This window comes from Choloepus didactylus, chromosome 6 (assembly GCF_015220235.1).
Source record: "Choloepus didactylus isolate mChoDid1 chromosome 6, mChoDid1.pri, whole genome shotgun sequence".
In the NCBI taxonomy this organism is placed as follows: domain Eukaryota; kingdom Metazoa; phylum Chordata; class Mammalia; order Pilosa; family Megalonychidae; genus Choloepus; species Choloepus didactylus.
Window position 1 is genome coordinate 80547297 of NC_051312.1, and position 25049 is coordinate 80572345.

At 40.3% G+C, this 25049-nt stretch overlaps 2 protein-coding genes and 1 pseudogene across 3 annotated transcripts; all 3 read left to right on the top strand.

Annotated features, from left to right (window-relative positions):
* The first annotated feature begins 10750 nt into the window (after positions 1-10750).
* On the top strand, positions 10751-13749 carry LOC119537764 (hemoglobin subunit epsilon). Of its 2 annotated transcripts, none has more exons than XM_037840311.1 (3): positions 10751-10770; positions 12515-12737; positions 13513-13749. In XM_037840311.1, exons 1-3 carry the CDS (start codon positions 10763-10765, stop codon positions 13639-13641), a joined length of 360 nt encoding a protein of 119 aa, XP_037696239.1. In that variant the 5' UTR covers positions 10751-10762; the 3' UTR covers positions 13642-13749. The 2 variants fall into 2 exon arrangements, with proteins under 2 accessions (XP_037696239.1, XP_037696238.1); XM_037840310.1 differs by lacking the exon at positions 10751-10770 and adding an exon at positions 12274-12396.
* Positions 13750-18071: 4322 nt separating this feature from the next.
* Positions 18072-19387, top strand: LOC119537765 (hemoglobin subunit epsilon-like). Its single transcript, XM_037840312.1, has 3 exons — positions 18072-18163; positions 18287-18509; positions 19307-19387. Exons 1-3 carry the CDS (start codon positions 18072-18074, stop codon positions 19385-19387), a joined length of 396 nt encoding a protein of 131 aa, XP_037696240.1.
* A 3304-nt stretch (positions 19388-22691) lies between these two features.
* On the top strand, positions 22692-24100 carry LOC119537766 (annotated as a pseudogene).
* Positions 24101-25049: the final 949 nt, after the last annotated feature.

A 25049-nucleotide genomic window follows, 5' to 3' on the forward strand; every position in this document is an offset into this window, starting at 1 on the left:
AAGTCACTGGAGGGACCCTGGAAGCTTGTGTGTAAGATGCGTCTATCAGAGAATGCAGAGAGGGCAGAGTCAGGGAGAGCCAGCAGCTATCGAGTCCCAGGAGGGCTACAGATCTGCGGGCTCAGATAGTCAGCTAGGTCAGGGTGGCGGCTCTGGGTGGAGTCCACGGCTCTCAGGAGAGATAGACCATGAGTACAGGGGCAGGAGGGAGGACTTGGGTTTGGGTGGGGCAGCATTTATTTTACATTCTTCCACCACAAGAGACTCTCCCATCCCCTCAGCTAGGGTCAAATGCCTAACTCCTCTCAACTCAGACATGTCATCTATAAAATATGGTCAATAATTGCATTTATCTTATGGGGTTGCTATGAGGATGAAAGGCGATATAGAGCACTGTCTGGATAAGAGACCTAGCAATTCAGGCCAGAGCCGTGGGCTCCCTAAAGGCCAGATGTCTCAAAGCAGCAGGCGGTCTCTGGAAAACAACACCCACCCCTTTTAGAGACACAGTGGTAGGCTCAGAGCTGGAAGCTTCATTTAGCAATGGCCTGGGGCATGGTGTAGCAGCCCCCCGACCTCTGCCCCTCCTCCAGGAGGGCCTTCTGCCTAAGTACTGTGTACTACAGTCCAAGCCCAGGACTTAGCTTTAATGACCAAAACAGCTGCTGTAGGGCCACAGGGCACAGCTGAAGGGGAATGACAGCAACTTTGCAGTCTAAGAAAATTTCACTTCACTAAGTGCCTGTATGATCCAAGGATCTGAAGTAAGAGAGGTACACTAAGAACCGCATGGGAGTTGGCCATGAAACAAGAGGATTAAGATACTAGACAGTACATAAGGGATATGTGAAGAAACAGAGGCTATTTAGACTAGAGGAAAATGAAAAGGGAATAGGAATTAATACTTATTGAAATTTTTCTGTATATCTGAAACCATTCAGGAATATTTAAATAATCACATTTAATAAAATTGTGTGAGGTGTGTATTATTGAGCATATTTTAATTAATGCTAATCATTACTAATACCTCTTGGGTACTTACTGTATGCTATGATCTAATTAATATGAATTAATTCATTTTCTCTTCAGTGCATTACTTGAAAGTGGATTATTGCCTTTCTTTGACTGACGAAGAAACTAAGACACAGATAGTGTAAGTAAATGTCTTAAAGGTACATAGCTAAACACTTGTGATTTTAGCTCAGGCAGCCTGAGCTCATCCACTGTGTACATTATACTGCTTTTCTTTAAATATGGAGGACTTGAGGGTCAAAAAGATGAAACAACCAGTTCAAGTTCACAGAGCTAGTAAGTGGTGATGTTGAGACATTGTCCCAGTTCTGCAGTGGAAAACTACGCTCTTTCCACAACAAAACCCCAACATGGGCATCAACAGAAAATCCCAGAAAGTAAAAGAGGTGCCCGTATCCTGCCCCCTACTCTCACCCAAATAAGATTGAAGATCTGGGTTCAAGGTACAATTGCAGGGCATCATACTTCCTAAACCATGTTTGTCTCCTTAAGAGAACTGAGAGACAGAAATAAAGAGAAATTTGGAAATAAGTTTAGAATAAAAGGACTCTGTAACTTAGATTAGAGAGGTTGTCAGGTGATGGGTTAGAGGGAGGGCCCTGAGAAAACTGGAGGTCAACATCTGCCCAAATGACCCTTTGACCCCTGGTCAAGCTGTGAGTTTAGTTAAGAAAGAGTGTTCATGTATCATATTCTTCAGTTACTCCTCTGTCCTAACCCCTGCTTCTCTCTTCATCCTGCCATAATGGGAACCCCACTGCCCCAAGCATATAATATATGTCTGTTTAGGTTGTGTGACAATGCTTTGGGGATATAATAGGAATACAGAAAATGAGAAGAAATTCTGCAAGTTCTCTGTATCTCTCTTTTCAGGGCCTAACAACAGAGTCCCCACAAATTTTACTAGGCAGGTGCCTGCTCTATGTGTTCACTAGCCCCAAAATCATTTCAGGGTTCACACTGTCTTTCTCGTTTGCAAGCAGAATAGAAGTCAGCATCAATCCTATACAAGCCCCTATGTTTTCTATGTCAAGCTGGAGCTCTCCCAGTTCCTTGTTCTTAAAACCAGCCATCAGCATCTTTTCTTCTAAGCCAGAACTTAGAGATTTTACCTGTCCCGAGGAGACACTCAGTGGCCAAAGGTAGACCAGGGAGAAGGGCATTTTGAAAAGTACAAAGAGAAAAGGGAATGAGCTAATGGGAGAGTCAGAGAGAGAGAAGGTAGATTAGAAGTTGCAACCTAATGGCATATTATATAAAACTCATCTATAGAATTGCTCTGTACGGCCTGAAGAGTGTTTTAAAATCCATGGAATCTGCAGCCAACATTGAAAATCAAGGAATGCCTCTAAATAGCTGTATCTCCAGTCATCTCTTGAAAATAAGAGGTAAACTTAGCAGTTATATTTATATACTTGCTATGTATTATATAATGCTTAGTGAGCATGTCCCACGCCCCTGGTACAATTCTAAACCCTTTTACAATAAACCAGTTGATCCTCATAACCATCCTATGAGCTAAGCCATGTCATCATCCTACAGATCAGAGACACGAAGAGGTTAAGCAATTGCCTCCCTCTCCACTGTAATCCCTCAGGACAGCAGGGGGCTAAAGCATTCACTGCCCTCCTTCATCACAGATGGGCTTGTTTTCACTGTAGACCTTGTTCTTTTGTGCAACTTGCCTGACCCTAGTAGGCTTATAAAATCCCTGATGTAGAAGAGAGAAGAGAGGGAGGGCTTTTATAAAGAGTGACAAAGTCTCACTCTTTGTCCTTGCACCGCAGGGACTTTTCCCCAAGACTCAACAACTCTGTTGCACTGTGTTTCATCTGGTTCCATCCACCTTGCCCTGAAAGGAGATGGAGAACAGGTATTCTCCATCCAGGAAATCCATTATCAACTCCCAAGGTCCAACTTACCTTTCCTTAATTCTGGGAAATCTTTCATACCATTCCTCACTCCCTAAAAAGGATCCACACAGAGTCATCCATTCTTTTTTTCCTCCCTTTATGCTTCATACATCTTTTGGTTAAGTATGGAAAATATTGTAATATTTTATTATCATTCACAGTTATATTTGAGTAGGATTCCCAGAGGGCAGGATAAATGTCTTTTCTTGTTTATGATTCAAATACTGAAATTAATGTCCAGCCCACAGCAGGCGCTCCAAAAATATTCACTGAATGAGAATGCTTTCTATAAGCCCAGCCCCTTTATCCCCCTCAGCCTCCTCATCTCTAATTAAATAAGCTCCAGTTTTCCCTTAATCCATATTCCATTTCTGTCTAGTTCCCCACCGCTGCCTCCATGGTCCATGGGTAGAAAATCTGGCTGGGCCCAGTCTGAGTCAGTGCCCTGCCCTCTTCCTTCTGGGTCTGTCTAGGCCAGGATCTGGCCCCAGCACGGCAATGCTGAGTCATGCTGAGTTATTTAGAGGCTTAGGGTGTGTGGCCAGATGTTTTCTGCTCTGAATGATGACTGCTATCTGGGTTCCCAGCCGGAGACTTGCAGAACAGATGGCAGGAAAAGCAGAAGTTGACTGCCTGACTCTAGCACCACTCTAACCAGCATCATGAAGAGAAAGGGGCCCTTAGAAAGGATATGATACATCTCAGAATATATTCTCTTCTGATTTAAAAATTATTTCTGGTTGTCCTATCAGATACCACAGGATATTCAGTCATTATTCATCAAATATTTATCTTGAAAATTATGTCTTCTTACCTAGAAGCAGCAAAAACATCCTTTGTCAGTCCTTTTGTTTGGATTTTTAATCTCATAAAATGTAGTCATTAATCAATTGCTATCAGAGTAAGTTGAAGAATTGGACTTACGCAGTGAGATCTGTGATACTTCTTATGTACTGTATAACCCAGGGCACAACCTTACCTTCCTTCTCTAGATAAAGATGCAACATAGCTGAATGACTAAAGGATTTTTCCAGCTCTGACCCTTCTAAGAATCTACATACTGAACCTCTACTTTGCACAGAGTTCTGGAGACATGGATTGAGACAAGGGCATGGAAAAAGAAGGGGTAAAACAGAGAAAGGGGTGACTCATCACCATTTTAGGGCACCCCAGACAGGTGGGTAACAAAGGGCCTGTGTTTTCAGTGAGGGCACATGCTCACATCTTGGTCTGATCTGACTGGGCAGGGGGATGCCACCAGGGAGCCCCAATTTAAGGAAACCACTACACCAGTCCTCTGCTGTCACTCTTATGGGAAGATGTGGCTGACTCCAAGCTTGATGGGGAAGAAACATCCCTCAGAGAGGCTAACAGGGCCCCCATTTGTGTGTAGCAGTTAAAGACCTCAAAGGGAATAAAACCAAGATGAGTAGAGAGTGTTACTATGAGGAGAAATAGCCAGGAATTTAAGGGAGATGGCCTCCCTTAATCAGAGAATGCCTCCAGGAGAGTATGACTATGGAGTTGGTTTCTATGGGATAGTTAATGGTTGCCAAAAGACATTTCAGAAATGTGAAATGACTTAAGGAATTATACAACAGGGAAAAAATAAAAAGAGAGGCAGATAGATTATTTCAACTGGCCTCATGGAAGAATTTTCAGACAAAGGTTATTATGCTTCACTTACTACCCTGGAGCACCCTGAAGTCAGGAGCTGTGTTGGTTTTGTATACTCAGGGCCCAGTGCAGGCTCTGGTACACACTGGTATTGGCATTCCCTGAAAATTCTAAACATGCTCCCAGTTTAGCATCTTTGTTCTTACAATTCTTTCTTCCTTGAGCTCACAGTTCCATATGAACTGTTTCTTCATTATCGATTGTTGTCCTCTCAGATGTCAACTTATACTGAGGACTTCCCTGCCACATGATTTAAAAAAAAAAAAACAGTATCCTTTCACACTTATCCCCAGAACACTCTGTCCTCCATATCTGCTTTGTTTTCCTCCATAACACTTAACATCATTTGGCATATACCATATATTTTACTCGATTATTTATTTATTGCCTGTCTGTTCCCACTGTCAACAACAGGATTGTTTTCATTGCTATATTCCTAGCACTAATTACAGTGTTGAATGAAAGAATCAAAAGCTAAATATATAAATAACTAAGTATAAAGATATATACACAAAACTCACTGCTACACATATAGAAACTATATCAGAGCAGTAATTCTGAAAGTGATAAGGCCAACCAGAACTAGGAAGGCCTCAGCAGGCAGGATTTTGATCCAGTTATTGAATTCCAGGATCTGGCCTATTTGTTTTAAAGGTGACACTGGCTCTTAAAGATTTGTTCCAGCCAAATTAAAAGGCATAGAAGACTAAAATAGAAACCTGGGTATATATTTATTAATTTACATTGATGTTTCTAACTGGAATACTCATGTCTGTGTGACCAATAAATTCTTTCCTTATCAATCAGGTAGAAGTAGAGGATACAAGTTGTGCCAAGACAGGTAGACTGATGGAATTAGGTCACTAAAGTAGGCACCAAACCAATGGGGTCAGGGATGGTTATTCATCCATTTTTCACGGGAAGGATAGCCTTGGCCTGGACATCACAGTTATGTGAGATTCAAAACATCTCTGGACTCCAAGCCAACAGAGAATCCTTCTTTTTACTATGCTTTGCTAGTCAGTCAAATACCTAACAGTTAAAATATTTATCTTAGGACATTGCAACAGATTATAGTCAGAGCTTCCAACCTGGGAGTCACTCTGTCTCTTTCAGGTGACCCTAGTTCTCTCTCTCTCTCTCTTTCTGTTTGTCACTTAAAAAAAAAAAAAAAAAAAAAAAACCTCAGTTGAATTTGAAGAAAGCAGTTTATGTCCCTAGCTGCCAAGCCTTTCAAACTATCTCCTCACTGTAGCCTTCACATTTTTTACAATACTCACATATTTGTACCCACACATAAACATAAAACACACAGAGAACATATTTATCAGGAATGTTTGAGCAATTGACCATGCAGAGCCCTCAAGCAATAATCCACAATCCTCTCCATTATCTATTTGTATTGGGAGCAGGTAATGGGGATTGATTGATTGATGATTTTATATTTTATTGTGAAATATAACATATATACAGAAAGGTGATAACTTTTAAAGTACAATTTAACAAGTAGCAATAGAACAAATTCCAAAGAATGTTATGGGTTACACTTTCAACCACTCTCAGTAATTTCCTACTAGCTATTCTAATACCCTAGCATCCAAAAAAATATTTATATGAAGATTCAAATCTTGCAATCCTTTGTAAATCTCCCTGTCTTGTCTGTTTGTTACCCCTTCCTTTAGTTTAATCACTTTCTTGACCTTCAGGAATGTCTAGGCTAGTGAGACACCATAGCTTGTTCATATTGAAAAGGGGAAGTGGAGCTGCATCTGGTTGATGTTCTCAAATAGGCTGTTGCCCTCTGGTCTGGGGATCTATCTGCACTAGAATGCTCAGGAGGATATAAGTTTCTGAAAAAATAGACTTGGTGAAACTTTTATAGAGTCTCAGAATGGGACCTAGGTATTTCAGTTCCATCAGTTGATTAGGGCTTGGCTTACTGTGGCCATTTCAAATATCTAGTGAAGCTTGTTTAAGAATAACCTCCAGGCCAGCCTCTCAACACTCTATTTGAACACTCGTAGCCACTGAAACTTTATTTCATTTGCCCTTCTTTTTCCCCTTTCAGTCAAGAAGGCATTCTCAATCCCTCAATGTTAAGGCCAGCCTCATTCCTGGGAGTCGTGTCCAGGGATGGGGATTTAGAAGCAATAGGAGAAGAATCTTAGGCTCTCACTGTCTTTAGCTAGGCCCCTCTCCCACCAGCAGCTCCGTGCTGTCCTGTGTCCTTATCTATACCCACAGCTTTCTGACCCCACCCAGCTATCACCAGCCCAGTTCTCCAGAACGAGAAAACACAAGTCTGCCATCCTCTGTTGATTCGAAACAAAGCAAGAAAACAAACACAAACCCACAAAATGAACAACCAATACAAAGAAAAACAAACAGGTTGCAGGAAAAGGCTGGTGATGTTGGGGCCTGTATGAGGATAAAGTTGGTGAGAAGGGCTTCAGCATCATGAATGCTGGACTAGGGACCTGAGAAAAGCTGTTCCTTCCATGGTCGATACCTCAGACTCGTCAAGCTAGGGGTTGAGGAAATTTGGTTTCAGAAGGATTCCTGCCAGGGATTAGAATTAGCAAGGGCCAAAAAGAGTGTTGAGAGGCGTCAATTCATTAAATCCCAATCCACCTGTCCAACATTGCAAAACAAAACACCCTGGATTCTGCTAATTCTTCATGGTGGATGTTTTTGTTAATGGATACAGTCTAATCATGTATTTACTACTTCCACTGAAGCCCTGCTTTAACTGCCCAAACCTCAAATTATCTTCCTCTGGAAATATGTTAACTCGTTATCCAGGAAATAGTCTTTGCTATCTTCAGTACCGAATACCTAAAGTACCAAAGTCAGGACGCTTAAGTAAGAAGTAAAATAATTTTTTACAAACAAAATCTAACCAAGAACTTCCCAATCTTTTAGAAGCAGAGCTAGATCTCAGCATAGAGTGTATGTTTTCAATCATTCATGGAAATAGAATTCTAAGTCCTGCCACAAGAAAAGTCCTATTTTAATCACCCTAAGTAGAAATGCAAATATTGAGTTTATTCATGCTTCAGGGGTGCTACATTTAAATAAAGGTTGTAAATTACTACTTGAGTTAGTTCTTGGGAAAGAGCAATGAGATTGGCCCACATAACCTTTGTGTAGTGCCAGTAAACTGAAGGAAGGAAGATTATAAAACACTAGCTCTCTTAATGGTGTGGTTCCTTCTGGCTATTTCAAAGTATTTTTATTTCTATTCTGATCTTAGTTGATAGAGTTACATTAGACAATACTATTGTCAACATTTTAACCATGAAAATAAACAAAAGCAATCTTTTATTCAAGGTAGGAAAAACAAAAAGAGTCAAAGAACCCAGAAAGTAAAGCCACATTCAACAGAAAAATGGGAAATTTATGACTTTTTCAAAGTTGTCGGATTTAAGCTTTAGCTAGTCCTCCAGGCTCCGTCATGCAGAAGTAGCATACACCCTGGCTGATTATGCTTTCCATTCCCCTCTCTTCCAGATGCCCCTGCTTAATAAACAGTCACAATTTCTCTTGCTATTTTTTAGGCTCAGTTGCTTTAGATGTTCAACCAAACCAATGTCTGTGCCTCTAAGCTATCAATGGAGAGAAGTCACTCGAAGGCTGAGTTCCCACGCTGGCTTAAACTCACCAACCACCCATTCTAATAAGTAAGGCTAGAAGCACCGTGTGTGGACAGCTGACCGTCTAGTTATGGTCTATCTTGTATTTTTTTTGCAATCAGAAGAAAAAATGGTTTATAGGCTTCCTACCTGGCAGCCACCAGCATTTCTGCTACTCGTGGTATTCAGGTCATTCCAGGCTAATGCGAAACCTAATAGAACATTTTATATGGTCTGTCTATTCAAACTATGAGGATGTAATTCAGACATAATGGAAGGAGAATAACTTATAGACTCTCTAATCAAGAACCCTAAAGAGCTTTTTCCCCCCTCAATGGTTAACAAACTTTGTCCCTAATTCTTCCCTACTTTAAAATTAAACAACACATTTGTGGCAAAGAATAAGTATTGAAGTAATTTTTCTCAGATAATTCTTTGAAAAACAGAAGGTAAAGGGTCTACTTTATCTACCAATAATCTGATTGATATAATTTTCTACACTAATAGCTTCTAAAGACAGCACAGTATTTTACTCTTGGGATCAGTATACATGTCATAAATTAACCAGCAAGATTTTAGAAAATAACTTGATTTTTCCCTGTTGAAAAGATATGTCTTACACATGTCAAAATCCTCCACAGAATTTATAAAATATAAATGCTATACAAAACCCTAAGAGGCAGGAATTAATCTTTCTCAAATTCAGGGGTATTTGTTAAAGTTCTTTTTATTAACTACTTTAAGACATACAAGGTGTGGGTTTTATCTTATTTTTACATTTCAAATAATAAATGAATATTCTTTCTATTTAATTTTTCTGACTATTTAATCTTTCTGATGTATCCTGGATAATCATGTCACTTCTCGTCTAAACTTCAAGTGTTTTGTTCAAGAAAGGAGATATTCATGTTCTTCAATAGAATAAAAAAGAAATGCTTCAAATGAACAGCTTGGCTAATTTAGCTCGAGCCGAAAAGTACCTAAGCACTAATGAGCCTAGATGATGTGGGAATCAGAATTCATAAGTCTTGTACTGAGCCACAGTCCAGCTGCCTTTCCAGCTGTTGCCGTTCTTGAAGCCCTTCTCTGTAACTTCAGTAACAAGTTAGCAGGGATGGGTTGTGATCTCAGAGGCAAGCAGTTCTGGTCCCATAGACTGCAACTAAAGGAAGACATATGGGCCCTGCAATTGCATCTGAGGGAGGAGGATCAAGCCCATACTCTGAATCTGTGAGAAGATGGGTATCCATAACCCGCCAAGGTGAGCGGAGGATGGGGCACTCCCAGAGAGCATGGCAGAGGTGGTCTCCATACCCTGCTTCAGAGAAAGGCTTGTTCTCCAAACTCTTCACCTAGGGGGGGCCTGCTCCTTATTCTTGGGCCTTGGCAATGTTTGTCCCTAATACCCATGGTGAAAGGAAAGGTTACTGTCTTCACACTGTGGATATGAAGAAGCCTTGCCTTGGAAATCCAGAGCTCTGTTGATAAGAAAACTCTCATTCACTTGAAGGCTTGAGGCCAGATACTTCATGTCTGCTCATCGATCTTCTACTTCAGTGATCAAATATCTTCTTTCTTGGCCTAAAATCCTGTCTCTCTGGTCTATGTATTCTGGCCCAGTGAAGTTTCATGTGAAAGAAAAAAAAAAAAACTCTATTTTCCTTAATTTCTGATTGAAATTTAGCATTTCCATCCACTTTGAATGTAAGGAGCAAACTAGGGTAAAATTTGCAGTACCCATTGCCTAGTTGCAGATAGAAATCACAGGTATTTTCACATTACACTACAGTATAATTATAAACAAAATCTACTCCTAACTCACAAAAACTCTCCACAAAACTCTCCACAAAAGTAGAAGAAAAAGAAAAACAATTTTATCATTGAATAAGCATTAAACAAGAAGGTGATATATCATAGGCAATTGGCAAAGAAATTAGAGCTTATAATTAAAGTATATAATTACAATATAATTTCATAAACTTTATTTTTACAGAAGTTTTAGATTACAAAGAAAAAAAAAATTGCACCAAAAGCACAGAGTTTCTTTATTTCCAAAATCTTCCACACCCATGGTTTCCCCTATTGTCAACATCTTGCCTTAGTGGTACATTTGTTACAATCGAGGAATCAAATCAAAGCATTATTATTAATGAAAGTCCATGGTTTACATTAGGGTTCACTCTTTGTGCATAGAGTTCTGTAGGTTTTAACATTTTTTATTTTTATTTTTAAATTTGCTTTTGCCCTTACACATGGAGTAATACCAATTTGGGAAAAGTAATCAAAACAGATGGAGACTACTATTAGCATTGTAGAATCATGTAAACAACTTGCAAGTTGTCACTCCCATCCTTACAACAAGAAAAAAAAAGCTTGACAAACAGATTCAACAACTTTTCTTGAACCCATCAGAGATTTGAGGTCACACCAGCCCCAAATCTTGAGAAACAAGAGTAACTAGGCAGACACAGCTAAGATGTACTTATTTGAGCAGGACTCACTGGAGCAATGAACAGGTAGGAACACCTATATGGTAATTTTGATGAATTGCTGGCGGCTGAATGGACTAACAGAAGCTTGAGAATCTCCTGAGAGCTGCAGTCGTGGTGGGAGAGAGTAGGGACCGGTGGGGGCTTTAACCACCAGAAGCACATCATGTTCTCATGGTGAAGAGTCCCCACTTTGCTCTCGCGGAGGGCGGGGGGAGGTAACCATTTTGAAATAAACCCAGAGCGTTCTCCGTAGCAAAGGCCTGCTCTCCAGGAGAAATGACTCCACTGTAGCCTTAGCCCACCTAGGAGAAGAGCATTTCATCAACTCCAGCTCCCTTAGCCTTCCTATCTCACCTAAGAGTACATTAAAAGGCTAAGAAGTACATGTGAAGTTCACAGATTTAATCATAAGATTATAGAATTATTTTCCTCCCTCACTCCTTAACACCACATCAAATAAGACTCCAATATAGTAACAGTGGATTACAGGTGAGATACGTACAAAGTAGAGACTCTAAGGATTTCTTTGGAAAGCCCAAGTACCACAGGGGAGAAAAACAAACAAACAAACAAACAACAAAAAACTGCAGGATTTTGAAGTCTCCGCACCTACACCTACAACAAACATTATACTCAGCCCAACTCCTAGGCAGATTAACAAATCAATTCACCTGTTCTTCAGTTTGATCACAAATATTGGTTTTAAAAAAAACTCCAATTTCCTCAGTTGTCTCACTGGTAAGAAGGAGTATAGGCAGGACATAAAAACAAGAGAGCCTAGGCTATCCCCCCAAAGTAGCCAAATCCCCTGATAATATAGAGAAATGGACACAGAGAAGATTCCCTGGAAACACGGGATGTAATTTTGTTCTGTTCTCTCTAGCTAATCACCCCTGATATTATAATATGTGCTTAATGCCCAAGTCTCATTGTGGATACCTTGTTACTCTGTTTAGTTTCCAAATATATCTATGCATGGATCTTGTCTCCCTGGGAAGACTGAAATCCAGAGGACTTCCTTATGATCCACATCTAAAGACAGATAGACTTGGTTGAGATTCTGTGTCATTAAATGTAATTTTTTTTCTTGACACCATACTTGCCACTGACAACATCCTTAACCCAAATCATTATATCTGTTTTGACCAGATCTCTTTTTCAGTCTTGACTTTAGCTCCTCTCTCTGGGCCTTGCTTAGAGAAGTAGAATTAGAGATATGGATGTCAGCCGGGAATATAGCATGAGGAGAGAAAAGAGGGATAAAGTGGAATGAACAAAAATTCTGTTGAGGGTGGAAGAGGAACCAACAAGGAAAGGGTGTCTCAGGAGCCAGTGCACATTATCACAAAGGCAGTGTATATCCTTCACTGCTGACCCTCTGCTGACCTAGCTCCACCCCTGAGGGACACAGCTCAGCCCTGACCAATGACTGTAAAGTACCAGAGGAACAAGAGGCCAGAGATCCACAGTGAAGAATAAAAAGCCACATCTTCTAGAAGCAGCACAGATCTGCTTCTGACGCATCTGTGATTGCCAGCAAGCAATTAGATCCTACATCATGGTGCATTTTTCTGCTGAAGAGAAGGCTACTGTGGCTAGCCTGTGGGGCAAGGTGAATGTGGAGGAGGCCGGAGGCGAGGCTCTGGGCAGGTAGGCATTGGGTCTCAACGCAGGGGAAAGAAGGTGAATGCAAGCCTGGAAAATTGACAAGAAATATCCAAAGGATTTCTGTGTCTGATTTTCCATTTTCTATGATTTCATCTCATAGGCTTCTGGTCGTCTACCCCTGGACCCAGAGATTTTTTGACAACTTTGGTAACCTGTCTTCTTCCTCTGCAATCATGGGCAACCCCAAGGTCAAGGCCCACGGCAAGAAGGTGCTGACTTCCTTTGGAGATGCTATTAAGCACATGGATGACCTCAAGGGCACCTTTGCCCATCTGAGTGAGCTGCACTGTGATAAGCTGCACGTGGATCCTGAGAACTTCCGGGTAAGTCCAGGAAACGCACATGTGCTCATTTTTGCTTTGTACTTATTCTGAAATGATCGGTCAAGTTCAGTGTTAGGAGGACAGACCTCTAGTTGGCATAACCAATAACAACTAGTTTCAGAAGTGGAACCAGTATGGGCCTACTAACAGCCTGATTTTATTTAAAACTTTTTAGGAACTCTAGCCAATGTTAGATGTGTTTATCCTGGAGAGTATTGGTGAATAGCAGAATTGTGCAAGGAGAAATCAAATTTGGCTATTTGTAAATGAAGGCCTATATAAAAGAAGGAATAAGCCTTATTTTGTCCGAGTACTAAGGATTGATTTGGAGAAAAATTTGAGACAGATTTTTTGAAAGAAAAATACAACGAATTTCCTAAAATATATTAAATTCCCTATCAGTATTGTGTTCAAGAAAAGGCTTGTTCCTGTATTGGCTGGAGATTTTAACTCCCTCTGAGAAACCTTGCAGTACTGAACTCCTTTGATTACAGGAGTGAGATAATTGGTAAATGAGTGAAGGAGGTAAATAAAACTGCTGAAATGGGGAAAGGAGGTGGGAATATACATAGGCAGAATATTGGACTGATGGTTCATAAAAATAAAATTGAACCGAGGATCTAGTTAATTTGAGCATATTGGATAGACACAACCCTTGGAGCAGTTTGAGGTGAGGAGTGGGCAGACAGTGTTGGTATTTAGCCATTTTATCTGAAAATTCTTTTTGGAAACTTCTGTTCACATGCCTATGTGTTGTCTGCCTTTCCCTTAACAGCTCCTGGGCAATGTGATGGTGGTTGTTTTGGCTTCTCATTTTGGCAAAGAATTCACTCCTGAAGTGCAGGCTGCTTGGCAGAAGCTGGTGGGTGGTGTCGCCAATGCTCTGGCTCACAAGTACCACTGAGCCTTCTGTCCACCTCACCAGGGCCCCTGTGTCCCCAGCCATCCTTCTGCACATGTGGAATGGGTTTTGGCTTTGAGAGCACAGCTTCTGTTTAATAAAGTGCATTCTATTCAGTAATCAGTAATTAACATTTTATTTTCTTCATCTTTTACTCTTGTTTTAAAGGAGGAAGTGTTCACTGGCTGAGGGGTGGGAAGAGACATAAGCATGAGCAAGTATTCTTTTGAGGAGGGTTTGAGTTCTCATCAAAGGAAGGTAGAAGTTAATGGGAGCATTCTAGAGGGCCAAGGGGCATACTAAGATGGGGAAGAAGTTTTCTAAGGTGTGGAAAAGGCTTCCGTGAAGTGGACAGGGATTTGTGGGGCAGCGTGGCAAAAACTTACACAAAGGAAGGAAGGAGATGGTAAGTGGTATTTGAGAAAGAAGAAAGCAGATTTGTGGTAAATACATGCATGCATACATACTTACATACATACATAAAATAATAAAAAATAAGCTTTGAAGGGATCCAAGTTCTAGCCTAGAGCTACTATTTCAATTTGCTCTAATACATATTTTTAAGCAGCTAGCTTGTCAGAATGCTTGTGAGGTTGAGTTGGAGATAAGAGATTGATTTGGAAGATGGCTAGAATCTTTCCAGGAAAAGTTCCTATGAAACAATAACAACTTGCTCTTTCCTGATCAGTTTGACTGAATCATTTGGAGTCAAGGCTAAGACACATGAAGTCATTGTGCATTATCCTTGACAGAATGTAACATGCACTAAAATAAAGTCAGGGTTAAGATAAAAATGTAAAATTTTCTTAGGGGTGGTGAGAAGATGGAGCCTCCATGTAGGATGTAAAGTACTAACAAAGGCTCAGAGTCTAATACCAGCAGAAAGAACATGATGCTGGCTCTCTGGAAGTACAGTGGAGAGTGAGACGTAAGGTGGGGAATTAGGAAAGACCAGATAATGCAGGGCCTTGTATATAAAATGGAAAGTATTACTATGCTGTTTGCAATAATAAACAATAAATACTCTTAGGATCTTACATGATTCAAGGAATAGGATTTCTGAGGAAAGTAATTCTGTTTAATCATGCAAAATGGATTTGAAGTTGCAGAAATTAGGCATGTAGTGATGACCCAGGGGAAGCCTAAACCATAGGGAGCAGTGAGGTCTGCAAAAAGTGAAGGAATCAACCTCTGGTATCAGGGCTTGAGACCTTCACACATTCCAGGTTAGAATGCTAGATTATGGCAAACTTAAAACTATTAGACATTTCATTGACCCCACATATTGATCAGAATTTGTCCTGTGAATTACTTTCAAATCTGTGTTTTATGTCTCCGCAATAGGGATGAAAGCCTACTGTTTATTATAGCTGCAGAATATAAGTAGTACCTGTCTCCCTGGTCCATGCAATCTCCCATTAGGTCCCTAAACAGAGTAAACAGGGGCCACTTATAACACCAAATGTCTTCACCCAGTCAGTCAACAAATGAGAGTAATGGAGTTTTTACTTAATCTTGTTTCCTCTTCCTTACTCACAATTATTGATCTGGCTTTTCTAAAGTCCAGAACCATGCAGGGGTCAAGGGTGGTGATGATGGAGTGGTGGGCAGAAGATACACTATTTTTCCCTTAGGGATAAAGATCTAGATCTAACTCTTTATCTATATCTAGAAATTGCCAGTTCAACTACATTTTCATTGAAAATAAATACATATGTAACGTACTCACACATGCACACTCACACACAAATAGGCCTGGATGACTCAAGATGTTTCATATAAGAATGGATAACTACTTATTGCCAATAAGCAATAAAAGCTACTTGAGAAAAAAATAATGTTGTGATGAAGAAGATATTCTTTTAATATTGATCTAGGTAAGAGTACAAGTGGATTAGAGAGTATGTCAGCACCAGGATTAAAATCCTATAATGACTTCTACTTCCCACCAATGAAGACAAGTTCTAAGTGCTTAGGCCCATGATTCCTCTTCTGTCTTCCCTTTACTGTTTATGTATCAAACTCACTGGGCCCATTATTTATGTCTCAATAATACAGGATTTGATTTTTCCTGTCTTGGAGCTTGGCATTTTCTATTTGACTTCCATAAACTTTCCTTCCCAATATCTTCCCATGACAGGTTTCTTCTTGTCTTTTTGGCCCCAGTTCAAATATTACTACCATAGTGAGACCATTTCTGACATATTTGTGCCCCAGTCACATAAAAAAACCCAATGCTAATTTTCTCGATAGCAAATAATAACATCTGAATTGATTTTGTTGATTTACTTACTCATTTTCTATAACTCCCACTCCCTAGTGCATACACTTTATGAGAGCAGTTTCCTTCTCTGACTTGTTTATCTTAAATGCCCAATATTCAGAAAAGTATGTGGCACATAGTTGCTCAATAAAAATATATTGAATGAATGTTTTCAAAACACTGACTGTTGAATGGCTATTGTGAATAATAGGTTTATAGGCGAGAATTCAGGCAATGTCAGAAGTAGTGACATAGGAAACATGAAAAGGTGGAACAGCTATGAACAAGGAGGAACCAACAAGTATTTGAAAGAGATGGTGTCAATAGATTAAGAGCAAAACAACAGTTACATATGACTGTTGGATCACTGACTGGGTTTCCTCTAAGATAGGAAGTTGTTAGCAAAAATGAGGAGTCTAGGAATTGCAATTAAAACTCACTCACTTGTTAAAACCTTCAGAAGCTTGGATGTCACCTTATAAGTTATCCTGTCAGACAAAGTTCCATACACTGAATCCAGCGGAATTATCATATGCGGTCAAAGATCTATCTACATCCTATTCCATAGACTTTTACTTCTAAAGAGACTGTAATATGGACTTCTCTCAGACTCTGAACACTATAATAATTCTATACCAATAAAATTCTCCCCATCTCACCCTTAAGTTGAGAGAGATCACAAATTATCATAGCTATTACTAGAATATAATACTGAAATCTTGATAAATTTTATCCCCCTGGTTTTAGCTGTCTCCCTTAACCAACAGGCATAGAGTTCATATGAAATCATGACGACTGAAAGGATTTATCTGCAATGTTATAATTTCAGGCAACCTGAAATGTTAGGAGGTGAAATAATTTGAAGACAGAGACCTTCTATGTATAATCAGATGAACAAGTAAATTTTTAATCTGCCTTTTTAAGTGATCAGCAATATCTGATGGTCTCAGGGGAAAATAAGCCAGTTTTCTGAAACTTCTGTTCATAATCTAGCAAGTTCTGAGATTGTCCATAACTTCTAGAGGGGGATGAAGCATGAACTTTGCATGCCATTTGAGAAGTATGATTTGTCAAAAGGTTGCACTGAAGTGAAGATAAGTGTGGTGATGTCCCAGCTGTGACAGTGTGTGAACTATTAGCTACCAAAAAGAGCTCTTGATCCTTCAGACGTGTCTTACAAGTATATAAGCAGAAACAAAGGAGGTGCTATCCAATGTTTTGTCTGGGACTAAGACTGGCTTAAAGTGGACCAAGCATTTACCAAGGAAATCTCATTCCACAGTACCTTCTAAGGACTTTCCAATTCTGTCTTCAATGAGCTTAGAAAAGCCACACTGTGCCAAAACCCATCGCAACCAGTCAGCACACACATGTGTGGAAAAAATACACACTGGTGAATACACTAACACGAAGGTGAACACTTTTGCTCATACAAGGAAACATGCTTTATTTCACATAAGTACAGGTATATAGATTTGAGGTAAGGGTTCCACCCTACATATTACCCATCATTATCTTATTCCTATACTCAAACTGATGCTGTATGGAAATAATTTCTCCCTGACTATTGTTAGCTAAAGAGATCAGGGTTTAATCTGAGCTACAGAAAGTTTATTCAAAGATCCTCCTTTGGAAATCACTTTTCACTGAATGAGATTTATACTGATCCTATTAGAGCTCTTGTACCTATGCTTTAAAGAACTCAATGGACTCTAAACTTTCCAGATTCTTAGTCATGCTTCAGCTTTAATTTATAGTTATGCTTGGAAGTAGTGGTAAGAATATGGGAAAGGTTGACAAAGAAGTCCTATAGTATTCTACAGTAGGAAGAGAAGGAGAGTGGCTAATGGAAAGAATAAGTGAGAAAAAAAAATTGTGTTACTGAGTTGAAACAGGGAAATGACCATAAAAATTGAGCACAAGAGTTCTCTTGGATGGCCCCCACAGGCATTATCACAGACGCAAATGTCCATCTTAAACCTTCCTTTCCTGAACCCCACCCCTGGGGGGGGGGCTGTCACAACCTAGCTTTGACCTATAGCCTTATGGCATCAAGGGGAGCAAAAGGCCAAAGGACAGAAATGAGGATTAAAAGCCACAGCTTCCAGTAGCACCACAAACCTGCTTCTGACTCATCTGAGATCAGCAGCAAGTTCTAACACCAGACACCATGGTGCATTTTACTGCAGAGGAGGAGGCTGCTGTCACTGCACTGTGGGACAAAGTGAATGTGGAAGAGGCTGGAGGAGAAGCCCTGAGTAGGTATACTCTTGGGGTCCAGGACAGGGGAGGGAAGGAAGGAAGCTGAGCCTGGCAAAAATGTAGGCTAGGTTTTGGGTCTTGTGACAAGATCTGAGTTGCCATCTGCTCTGGACCATCCCATAGGCTCCTGGTTGTCTATCCCTGGACTCAGAGATTTTTTGCCAACTTCGGCAATTTGTCCTCTGCCTTTGCCATTATAGACAACCCCAAAGTCAAGGCCCATGGCAAGAAGGTGCTGACTTCCTTTAGTGAGGGTGTGAAACACCTAGATGACCTCAAGAGCACCTTTGCCCACCTGAGTGAGCTGCACTGTGACAAGCTGCATGTGGATCCTGAGAACTTCAGGGTGAGTCCAGGATTTGCTCGCATTGTTTTGAAGTTAGTCTGAGCCCAACCAAGGCAGTGATGGGCTGTGAAATATTTGCAGATCTTGGGGCTGCTCGTGAAGCAACTCCAGAGAGGTGAAGTAACACCAAGTATCAGGACTGAAGAGATGTTTCTTTAAGTCTATAGGTACTTTTCTGAACTCTGTTGGCTTTTAGATGAGGGTTGTATAGAGATGAAGAAATCTGTAGTCCTGTGGAAGGAGCTTTGCTTTTCTTTCTTTTATTTTATCCTTTTCTTGAAGTGGGAAAAGTAGGGTCATGGGGAAAGATAACATGCAGGTGCATGTTGGCTCAGTATAAGGAAGGAACCTAGGTGGTCAGACATGTATTGTCAAGTCTATTCCTATACTGACTGGACATTTGTACAAAATGCTGCTAATGCCTCATTTCAAACTTATATCCTGTACTCCAGGAGTGGAACAAAGAATCTCTGAGGGAGGGACACGACTGGTATATGTGAACTGGAGTGAGTATAGAAAGAAAGCTGTGAGATTTTGCTTTTCATATTTTTGTTCACCCACAAAATGTGGGGATGCTGGTGGTTAGAAGATAGAAACAGTGAAATCATGGCTAAGGACTGTTCATCAAGTGCAGTGATTTAATTGTGTTTCAGGGCTAAGCAAGACCTCAGGCTTTGGGTGAAGCTAATATAGGCTTAGGTTTGCATGGTGGTGGGGTGGCCAGATAGCTGGAGGCCAGGCTGGGGTCCTCTGCTTTCTCAAATACATACATCTGTTGTCTGTTTCCACTTCCACAGCTTCTGGGAAATGTGCTAGTGATTGTCCTGGCAAACCATTTTGGCAAGGATTTCACCCCCCAGGTTCAGGCTGTCTGGTAGAAGATTGTGAATAGAGTGGCCAGTGCCATGGCCCACAAATACCACTGAGTCTCCTGCCACCAGTGCACAGCCTTTAGCAAGATTTATTTTTCAAATAACAACAAAGTAATAAAGATGTCATGCTAAGAAATCAAATATAATTGACATAACTTGTCTTTGTGTGTAATTTCAAGTAAATGAACCCCGCTATTTTACTTACATAAGATGCTCAAGCAAATACCATGAAATGGGTTGTCTTAAACAATGGGAATTTATTGGTTTACTGTTTTGAGACCAAAGAAAGACCAAATCAAGGCATCACTAAGGCAATCCTTTCTCCCCACAGATTGGCATTCTGGGGCTGGCTGCTGGCGATCTTTGGCTCCTCTGTCATGTGGCAAGGTGCATGACAGCATTCCCTTGTTTCTCCCTTCTCTTCCAGCTTCCATCAATATTCAGCCTCTTTCTCTCTCTTTTGGAAATTCACTCCATTTATAAAGAATGTCAGTAATAGGATTAAGACCCATCAGAAATGAGGTGGGACACACTTTCTTAATTGAAGTAACCTCATCAAAAGTTCCTACTTACAATGGGTTCAAACACACAGGAATGGATTAAATTTGAGAACATGTTTTCTGGGGTACATACAGTTTCAAACCACCACACCCCATAGTATTTACATTGGGGTATGTGTATAATTATACATTCCCACTCACTTTTTGCATGGGGTGGAGATTTTTACAAGAAAAGATAAGACAATAAAGCACCGTATATCTAAGAATGCTGCCAGGGAAAACAATATATAGTAGAGTAGGATTACAGAGAAAAGGCTCCATGGGAATGTTAGATGGGAAGTCAGTGGGAATAAATTTCATAGACTGGTAGGTGAGATCAGATATGTGGGAGTTACTGCATGACTGGGAATTAATATATATTTATAGGTAAGACTGTGATGTGATCAATAGAGAAGATAAGAGGATTACTCTCTGTGTGTCAAGTGAATTAGAGATCATGATAATCTTCAGTTTATAAATCTCCCTTTTTTTCTAATGAATTTGGAATAAATACCCACTCTTTCTCTCACCTATAAGACCCAAATAATAAATCCTGGGCCCATGTCTCCAGATTTCCTGTCTCCTACACTTGGTCACGTAATTTCTTTCTCTGTAATATAGTATTGAGGTTTTCTTTGTTGTTGTTGTTGTTGTTGTTGTTTCCTTTCTTCTTTTATCCCCAGCTTCAGAGTTCTGAACTAATCATTCCTTTTTCCACAAACTACTTTCTCCAAACTTCTGATTAAGGTTCCACTTCAAATATAACCTCCTGTAAGATATCTATGCTGATATTATTTTTCTGTAGTCACTTCTACCGTATCACCATTTCCATTTCCTGACTGTCTTTTAATGCCATCTGAATATCTCTTATTGGTTTATTTGTTTAATTGTTTGTTTCTGTGTCCTCTGCCCACTAGAATGTGAACATCATGGGAGCAAAAAGGCTGTCTGTCCTGTTCTTCCAATATTTCCAGTGTCAAGAACAGTGAATGCCATGTAGGGGGAGAACAAATATTTGTTGAATTAATAAATGAAGAATAATAGGGAAAATGTTCAGAGACTGTGATGAGGATCTGGTATTGATGTGATAAGAATGTAGACCAAAGAGACAGTAGAAAATGAGAAGAATGGAACAGCCATAGCACAAAAAATTCAATGAGTCTTGGAAAGTGATTCAGATAGGGCAGAGTTAGGAGTAAATGATGGATTTGCTGCTTTGTTGAAAAGATGAAGAAGCTATTCAAGGACTTGCAGAGTTGTAGATGTCCCACAACCTGCAGGATTGCAGCAAAGTCACACTCTGCTCAGAATAGCATTTGGGTCATGAGAGGGGAATTACCTTGAGCCCTTCTTTCAGGCCAGGACCTGCAGCTGAATACAAGTGGGAATTCTGGCTGTTCAAAGTTGTCTCTTTGTTTGTTTGTTTGTTTCTTCATTTCATTGACCTCTGATCTTAAAAGAGTATCCTCTCAGGTGAGCCTCAAACTCTTACCCTTGTTGTAAAATTAAGTCTTCCCCACTCCTTAAGCAGACTAGATAAAAGAGCCCCTTACTAGATCAAAGTAGACTGACAGGTTTATTCTCTAAAGCAGAAACCCAGCACTAATATATTAGGTTGAATTCTTTGAATTTTTGAGTACCCCTGGAAGTATACACAGAGATTGAGTTCTTAAAATATACTCTTTCTGTTAGGGAGAAACAGACAAACCAGTTTCCTGGAATTCTGAATTTGGGGAAATAGCCTCTGAGAGAAAAAATAAAATAAATTATTTCCTCTACCACTAGAAGTGTGCCCTGTACATGACTGTAATTGCTTTTATTGAGGTGCATGAGACCACAGTACCTTAGTTTACAGTGGCAGTAGTGCATATTATGCTGTCAATGAAGACTGCCTCTTCCTGATGGAGGGGATGTTTAAAAGTGGATCTAGTATATACAAACAATGCACTTAATCCTGTCTTTGCCATGTGTGGTCTTCAATGATCACAGAAGCTCCCTCCTCTCCCAACACCCAAATACCTGCATTTCTGAACTAAATGGGTAGATGCATGGGATGAGCCACAGACACCTGTCCACTCAGAGGAAATAATTTGTGCTCAGACAAGTATACATACTATTAATAGAATGCAAAAGCACTGCTCTAAATTGCCCGGTTCTTCCCTATTCTGCTTCCAAACTGATGCTGGATAGGGGTGTTTCATCCTGTTTAAAAGAGTTATAAAAACTTGGGTCCAATACATTTTTTAAAATTGTTGAGAGCCAAGAAACACTGGACTTTACTATAGAAAATTGGTCTGAATAAGAGAACGATGTCTTGTCACAGCAGCTGGCCCAATGCCTAACAGACTTAGAATTCTGAACCTTTCTGGTTCTAATCCATGTCTCGTATACAACCTTCAGAGCATCACAGGGCTAGTAGCGGCGGGGAGCTTGAGATATAAATTGCATAGAAAATGCTGAGGGAAGGGATGTAGTATAGACGGAAAGAGGAGGAAGGAATGGTGTTTCAAGTTGACCTTGAACAGCCGAGTTCCCCTGAGAGAGCCATTCAAACACTGTCAGAGACTCAATTGTCCGTTTTGCAGACCGTCCCTTTCGCAAACCCACCCTTGGAGGTGACAAACCATGCTTGACCAGTAACAGCTTTATATCATTGGATGAAACCAGAGGCTGGGTGTCAGAGATGAGGAATAAAAGGCCACACAGAGCAGCATCAGCAGACCTGCTTCTGACTCATCTGCAGTCACCAGCAGGCTCCCAGACTCCACACTATGGTGAATTTTACTGCTGAGGAGAAGGCTGCTGTCACTAGCCTGTGGGGCAAGGTGAATGTGGAGGAGGTTGGAGGTGAGATCCTGAACTGGTAGACACTGGAGGCCAGGGCAGAGAACAGAAAGCCAAAGAGTGAAGGGGAAATGGGGATTAGGCTAGGTTTTCTGTCAGTCTCTGTCTTTTGATCTGTTCTGGGAACATTCCATAGGCTGCTGTTTGTTTACCCCTGGACCCAGAGGTTCTTTGACAACTTTAGCTATCTGCCCTCTGTACCTCCCATTATGGGCAACCCCAGGGTCAAAGCTCATGACAAGAAGGTGCTCACTTCCTTTGTAGATGCTGTTAAGTACATGGATGACCTCAAGAACGCCTTTGCTCACTGTGATAAGCTGCAGCTTATCCTGAGAACTTCTGGGTGAGTTCTGGGGTGCTAGTGCATTCTTTTTTTTTACTCTAGATATTTGTGTCATGGATATTTTAGGAAAGAGAGACAGTTACCTCTCATATGTAGAAGTTATCTCTGAGAAGGGCTTGATTTGGGGAATTAAATTGTTCAAAGAGCATAGATAAGACAAGTAGATTAATTACTACGGCCAGTGGAGGTCACTGATTATTATATATATATATATGTCTCTTTTAAGGAGCACTGCCCCAAACCGAACTGAGTGCTTTTGGCCTGAAGAAGAGAAGTTTGGGCAGAGAGAATTCTATCTCCCTTGGTAACTGAAATTTTTTGTGAAAGTTGGTGAACACTTTTCTGCACATTTCTCAAGGTTAGAACAAGTCCAAGCAGGGTAAAATAAGGGCTGGGGTGGTCTTTTCAAGGGAGATTTTTGTTTTTTCCTCTCTCTCTGAACAATGATGAAATGCCCTTGGATATATGGCACATGGTTCTGTCACCTAAATGTCCATCCAAGCAAATTGTATACATATGTTGACTGGAGATTTATACTACACCTTTGAAGCTCCTTGTGGTGTTATCATCTTACTTTAAAGAAAGGCAAAAGATCTTTTAAGGAGGGAAGAAATTAATATCAACATTCTGTGATAGTGAATTGATGAGGCAAGTGAGAGAAGTATAGAACACAATGGGAGTTCCAGGGCTGAGTCATATTGTAGCTGATGCCAAGCATAATGTACAGTTTGTGGAAGTATGACCTTGAAAGCAGGTCAAATGCTTTCAGTAAGTAAATGTGTGTTACATCGACATACTGCTTGGCTAGCCCAAGGCCCTCTGGCTAGTATGTATGATTATTTTTTATTTTGGCTCCCTTCCCAGCTCCTAGGGAACATGATATTGATTGCCTTGGCAACCTACTTTAACAAGGAATTTACCCAACAGATGCAGGCCTCCTGGCAGAAGCTGACAGCTGCTGTGGCTAATGCTCTGGCCCACAAGTACCGCTGAGTACCCTGTTCAGCTCTGTTGCTATCTACTGGGGGACTGTGTCCTCTGAGTCCATCTCCAATTGTGGGGAAGTCACTGCCCTGCTCTGGGTACTGTTTCTGTATGATAATAATAAAATTAAAATGTCTGCCCTATAAGAAATGTCATTGTCTTCACTTCTCTGTGTTTATCTTTCATGCCCATTCAGAAGAGAGGAAGTATGCAATGGGAAAGAGAGTTGGTGTGTGAGTGTTTGGGGGGAATAAGGAAGAGATCTTTGTGATTTTCTGCAAGATAAGACAAAACTTTTGGGTGGCTTCATTGGGATCTCAGACTCCTTGCAAGGGAAAGTAGACTCTAGAATGCCACCATGTCTTTACAGAAAGGCAGAAAATGGAGGTACTCTTGAGAGATGTAATAGAATTGCTGATGATAAGGTGAGCATCTATTAGGAACCAAAAGTAGGAGTCCTGTGTAGGCAGTTAGCTGTCTGAACGCAGGGCAGAGCACAGTTTGGAATCATGGTTCATTACTATTTAGCATAGTAAACATATTCTTGATCAGCTCTAATGGGGTGAAGGCCGGGTTTTCCACATCAAGGACCATGCCCTGAACTTCCCCCTAGTATTTTCAATGGTATTAGCAAGAGTCATTCTTAAGACATACAAACTGACTGCCCTGGTTTGAATCTGAGCTTTACTTGCCAGCACTGTGACCTGGGACATATTTCTTAATCATTTAAGCCCATATTTTCTCACCATATTTATCTTCTTCTTTTTTTTTTTTTTTTTTTTTTTGCGTGAATTAAATGAATACTTGCAAAGTTTTTATCACACTATCTGGAAAATAACTAGCTCTCTCTATTCATAGAGATATACAATTTTAATTGTTTTTAATGGTGGTGTTTTTATTCTCTTTTTTATGTATACATGTATGTATACACATACAACTTTTATGGTATGTTTTTATT

Bases quoted from the DNA above. Each gene is read 5' to 3' on its own strand.
- LOC119537765 (XM_037840312.1), top strand. From the start codon at position 18,072: ATGGTGCATTTTACTGCAGAGGAGGAGGCTGCTGTCACTGCACTGTGG. The intron at 18,164-18,286 runs GTATACTCTTGG...ACCATCCCATAG, and splicing joins GGAGGAGAAGCCCTGAGTAG to GCTCCTGGTTGTCTATCCCT. The intron at 18,510-19,306 runs GTGAGTCCAGGA...CCACTTCCACAG, and splicing joins TGGATCCTGAGAACTTCAGG to CTTCTGGGAAATGTGCTAGT.
- LOC119537764 (XM_037840310.1), top strand. From the start codon at position 12,305: ATGGTGCATTTTTCTGCTGAAGAGAAGGCTACTGTGGCTAGCCTGTGG. The intron at 12,397-12,514 runs GTAGGCATTGGG...TTCATCTCATAG, and splicing joins GGAGGCGAGGCTCTGGGCAG to GCTTCTGGTCGTCTACCCCT. The intron at 12,738-13,512 runs GTAAGTCCAGGA...TTCCCTTAACAG, and splicing joins TGGATCCTGAGAACTTCCGG to CTCCTGGGCAATGTGATGGT.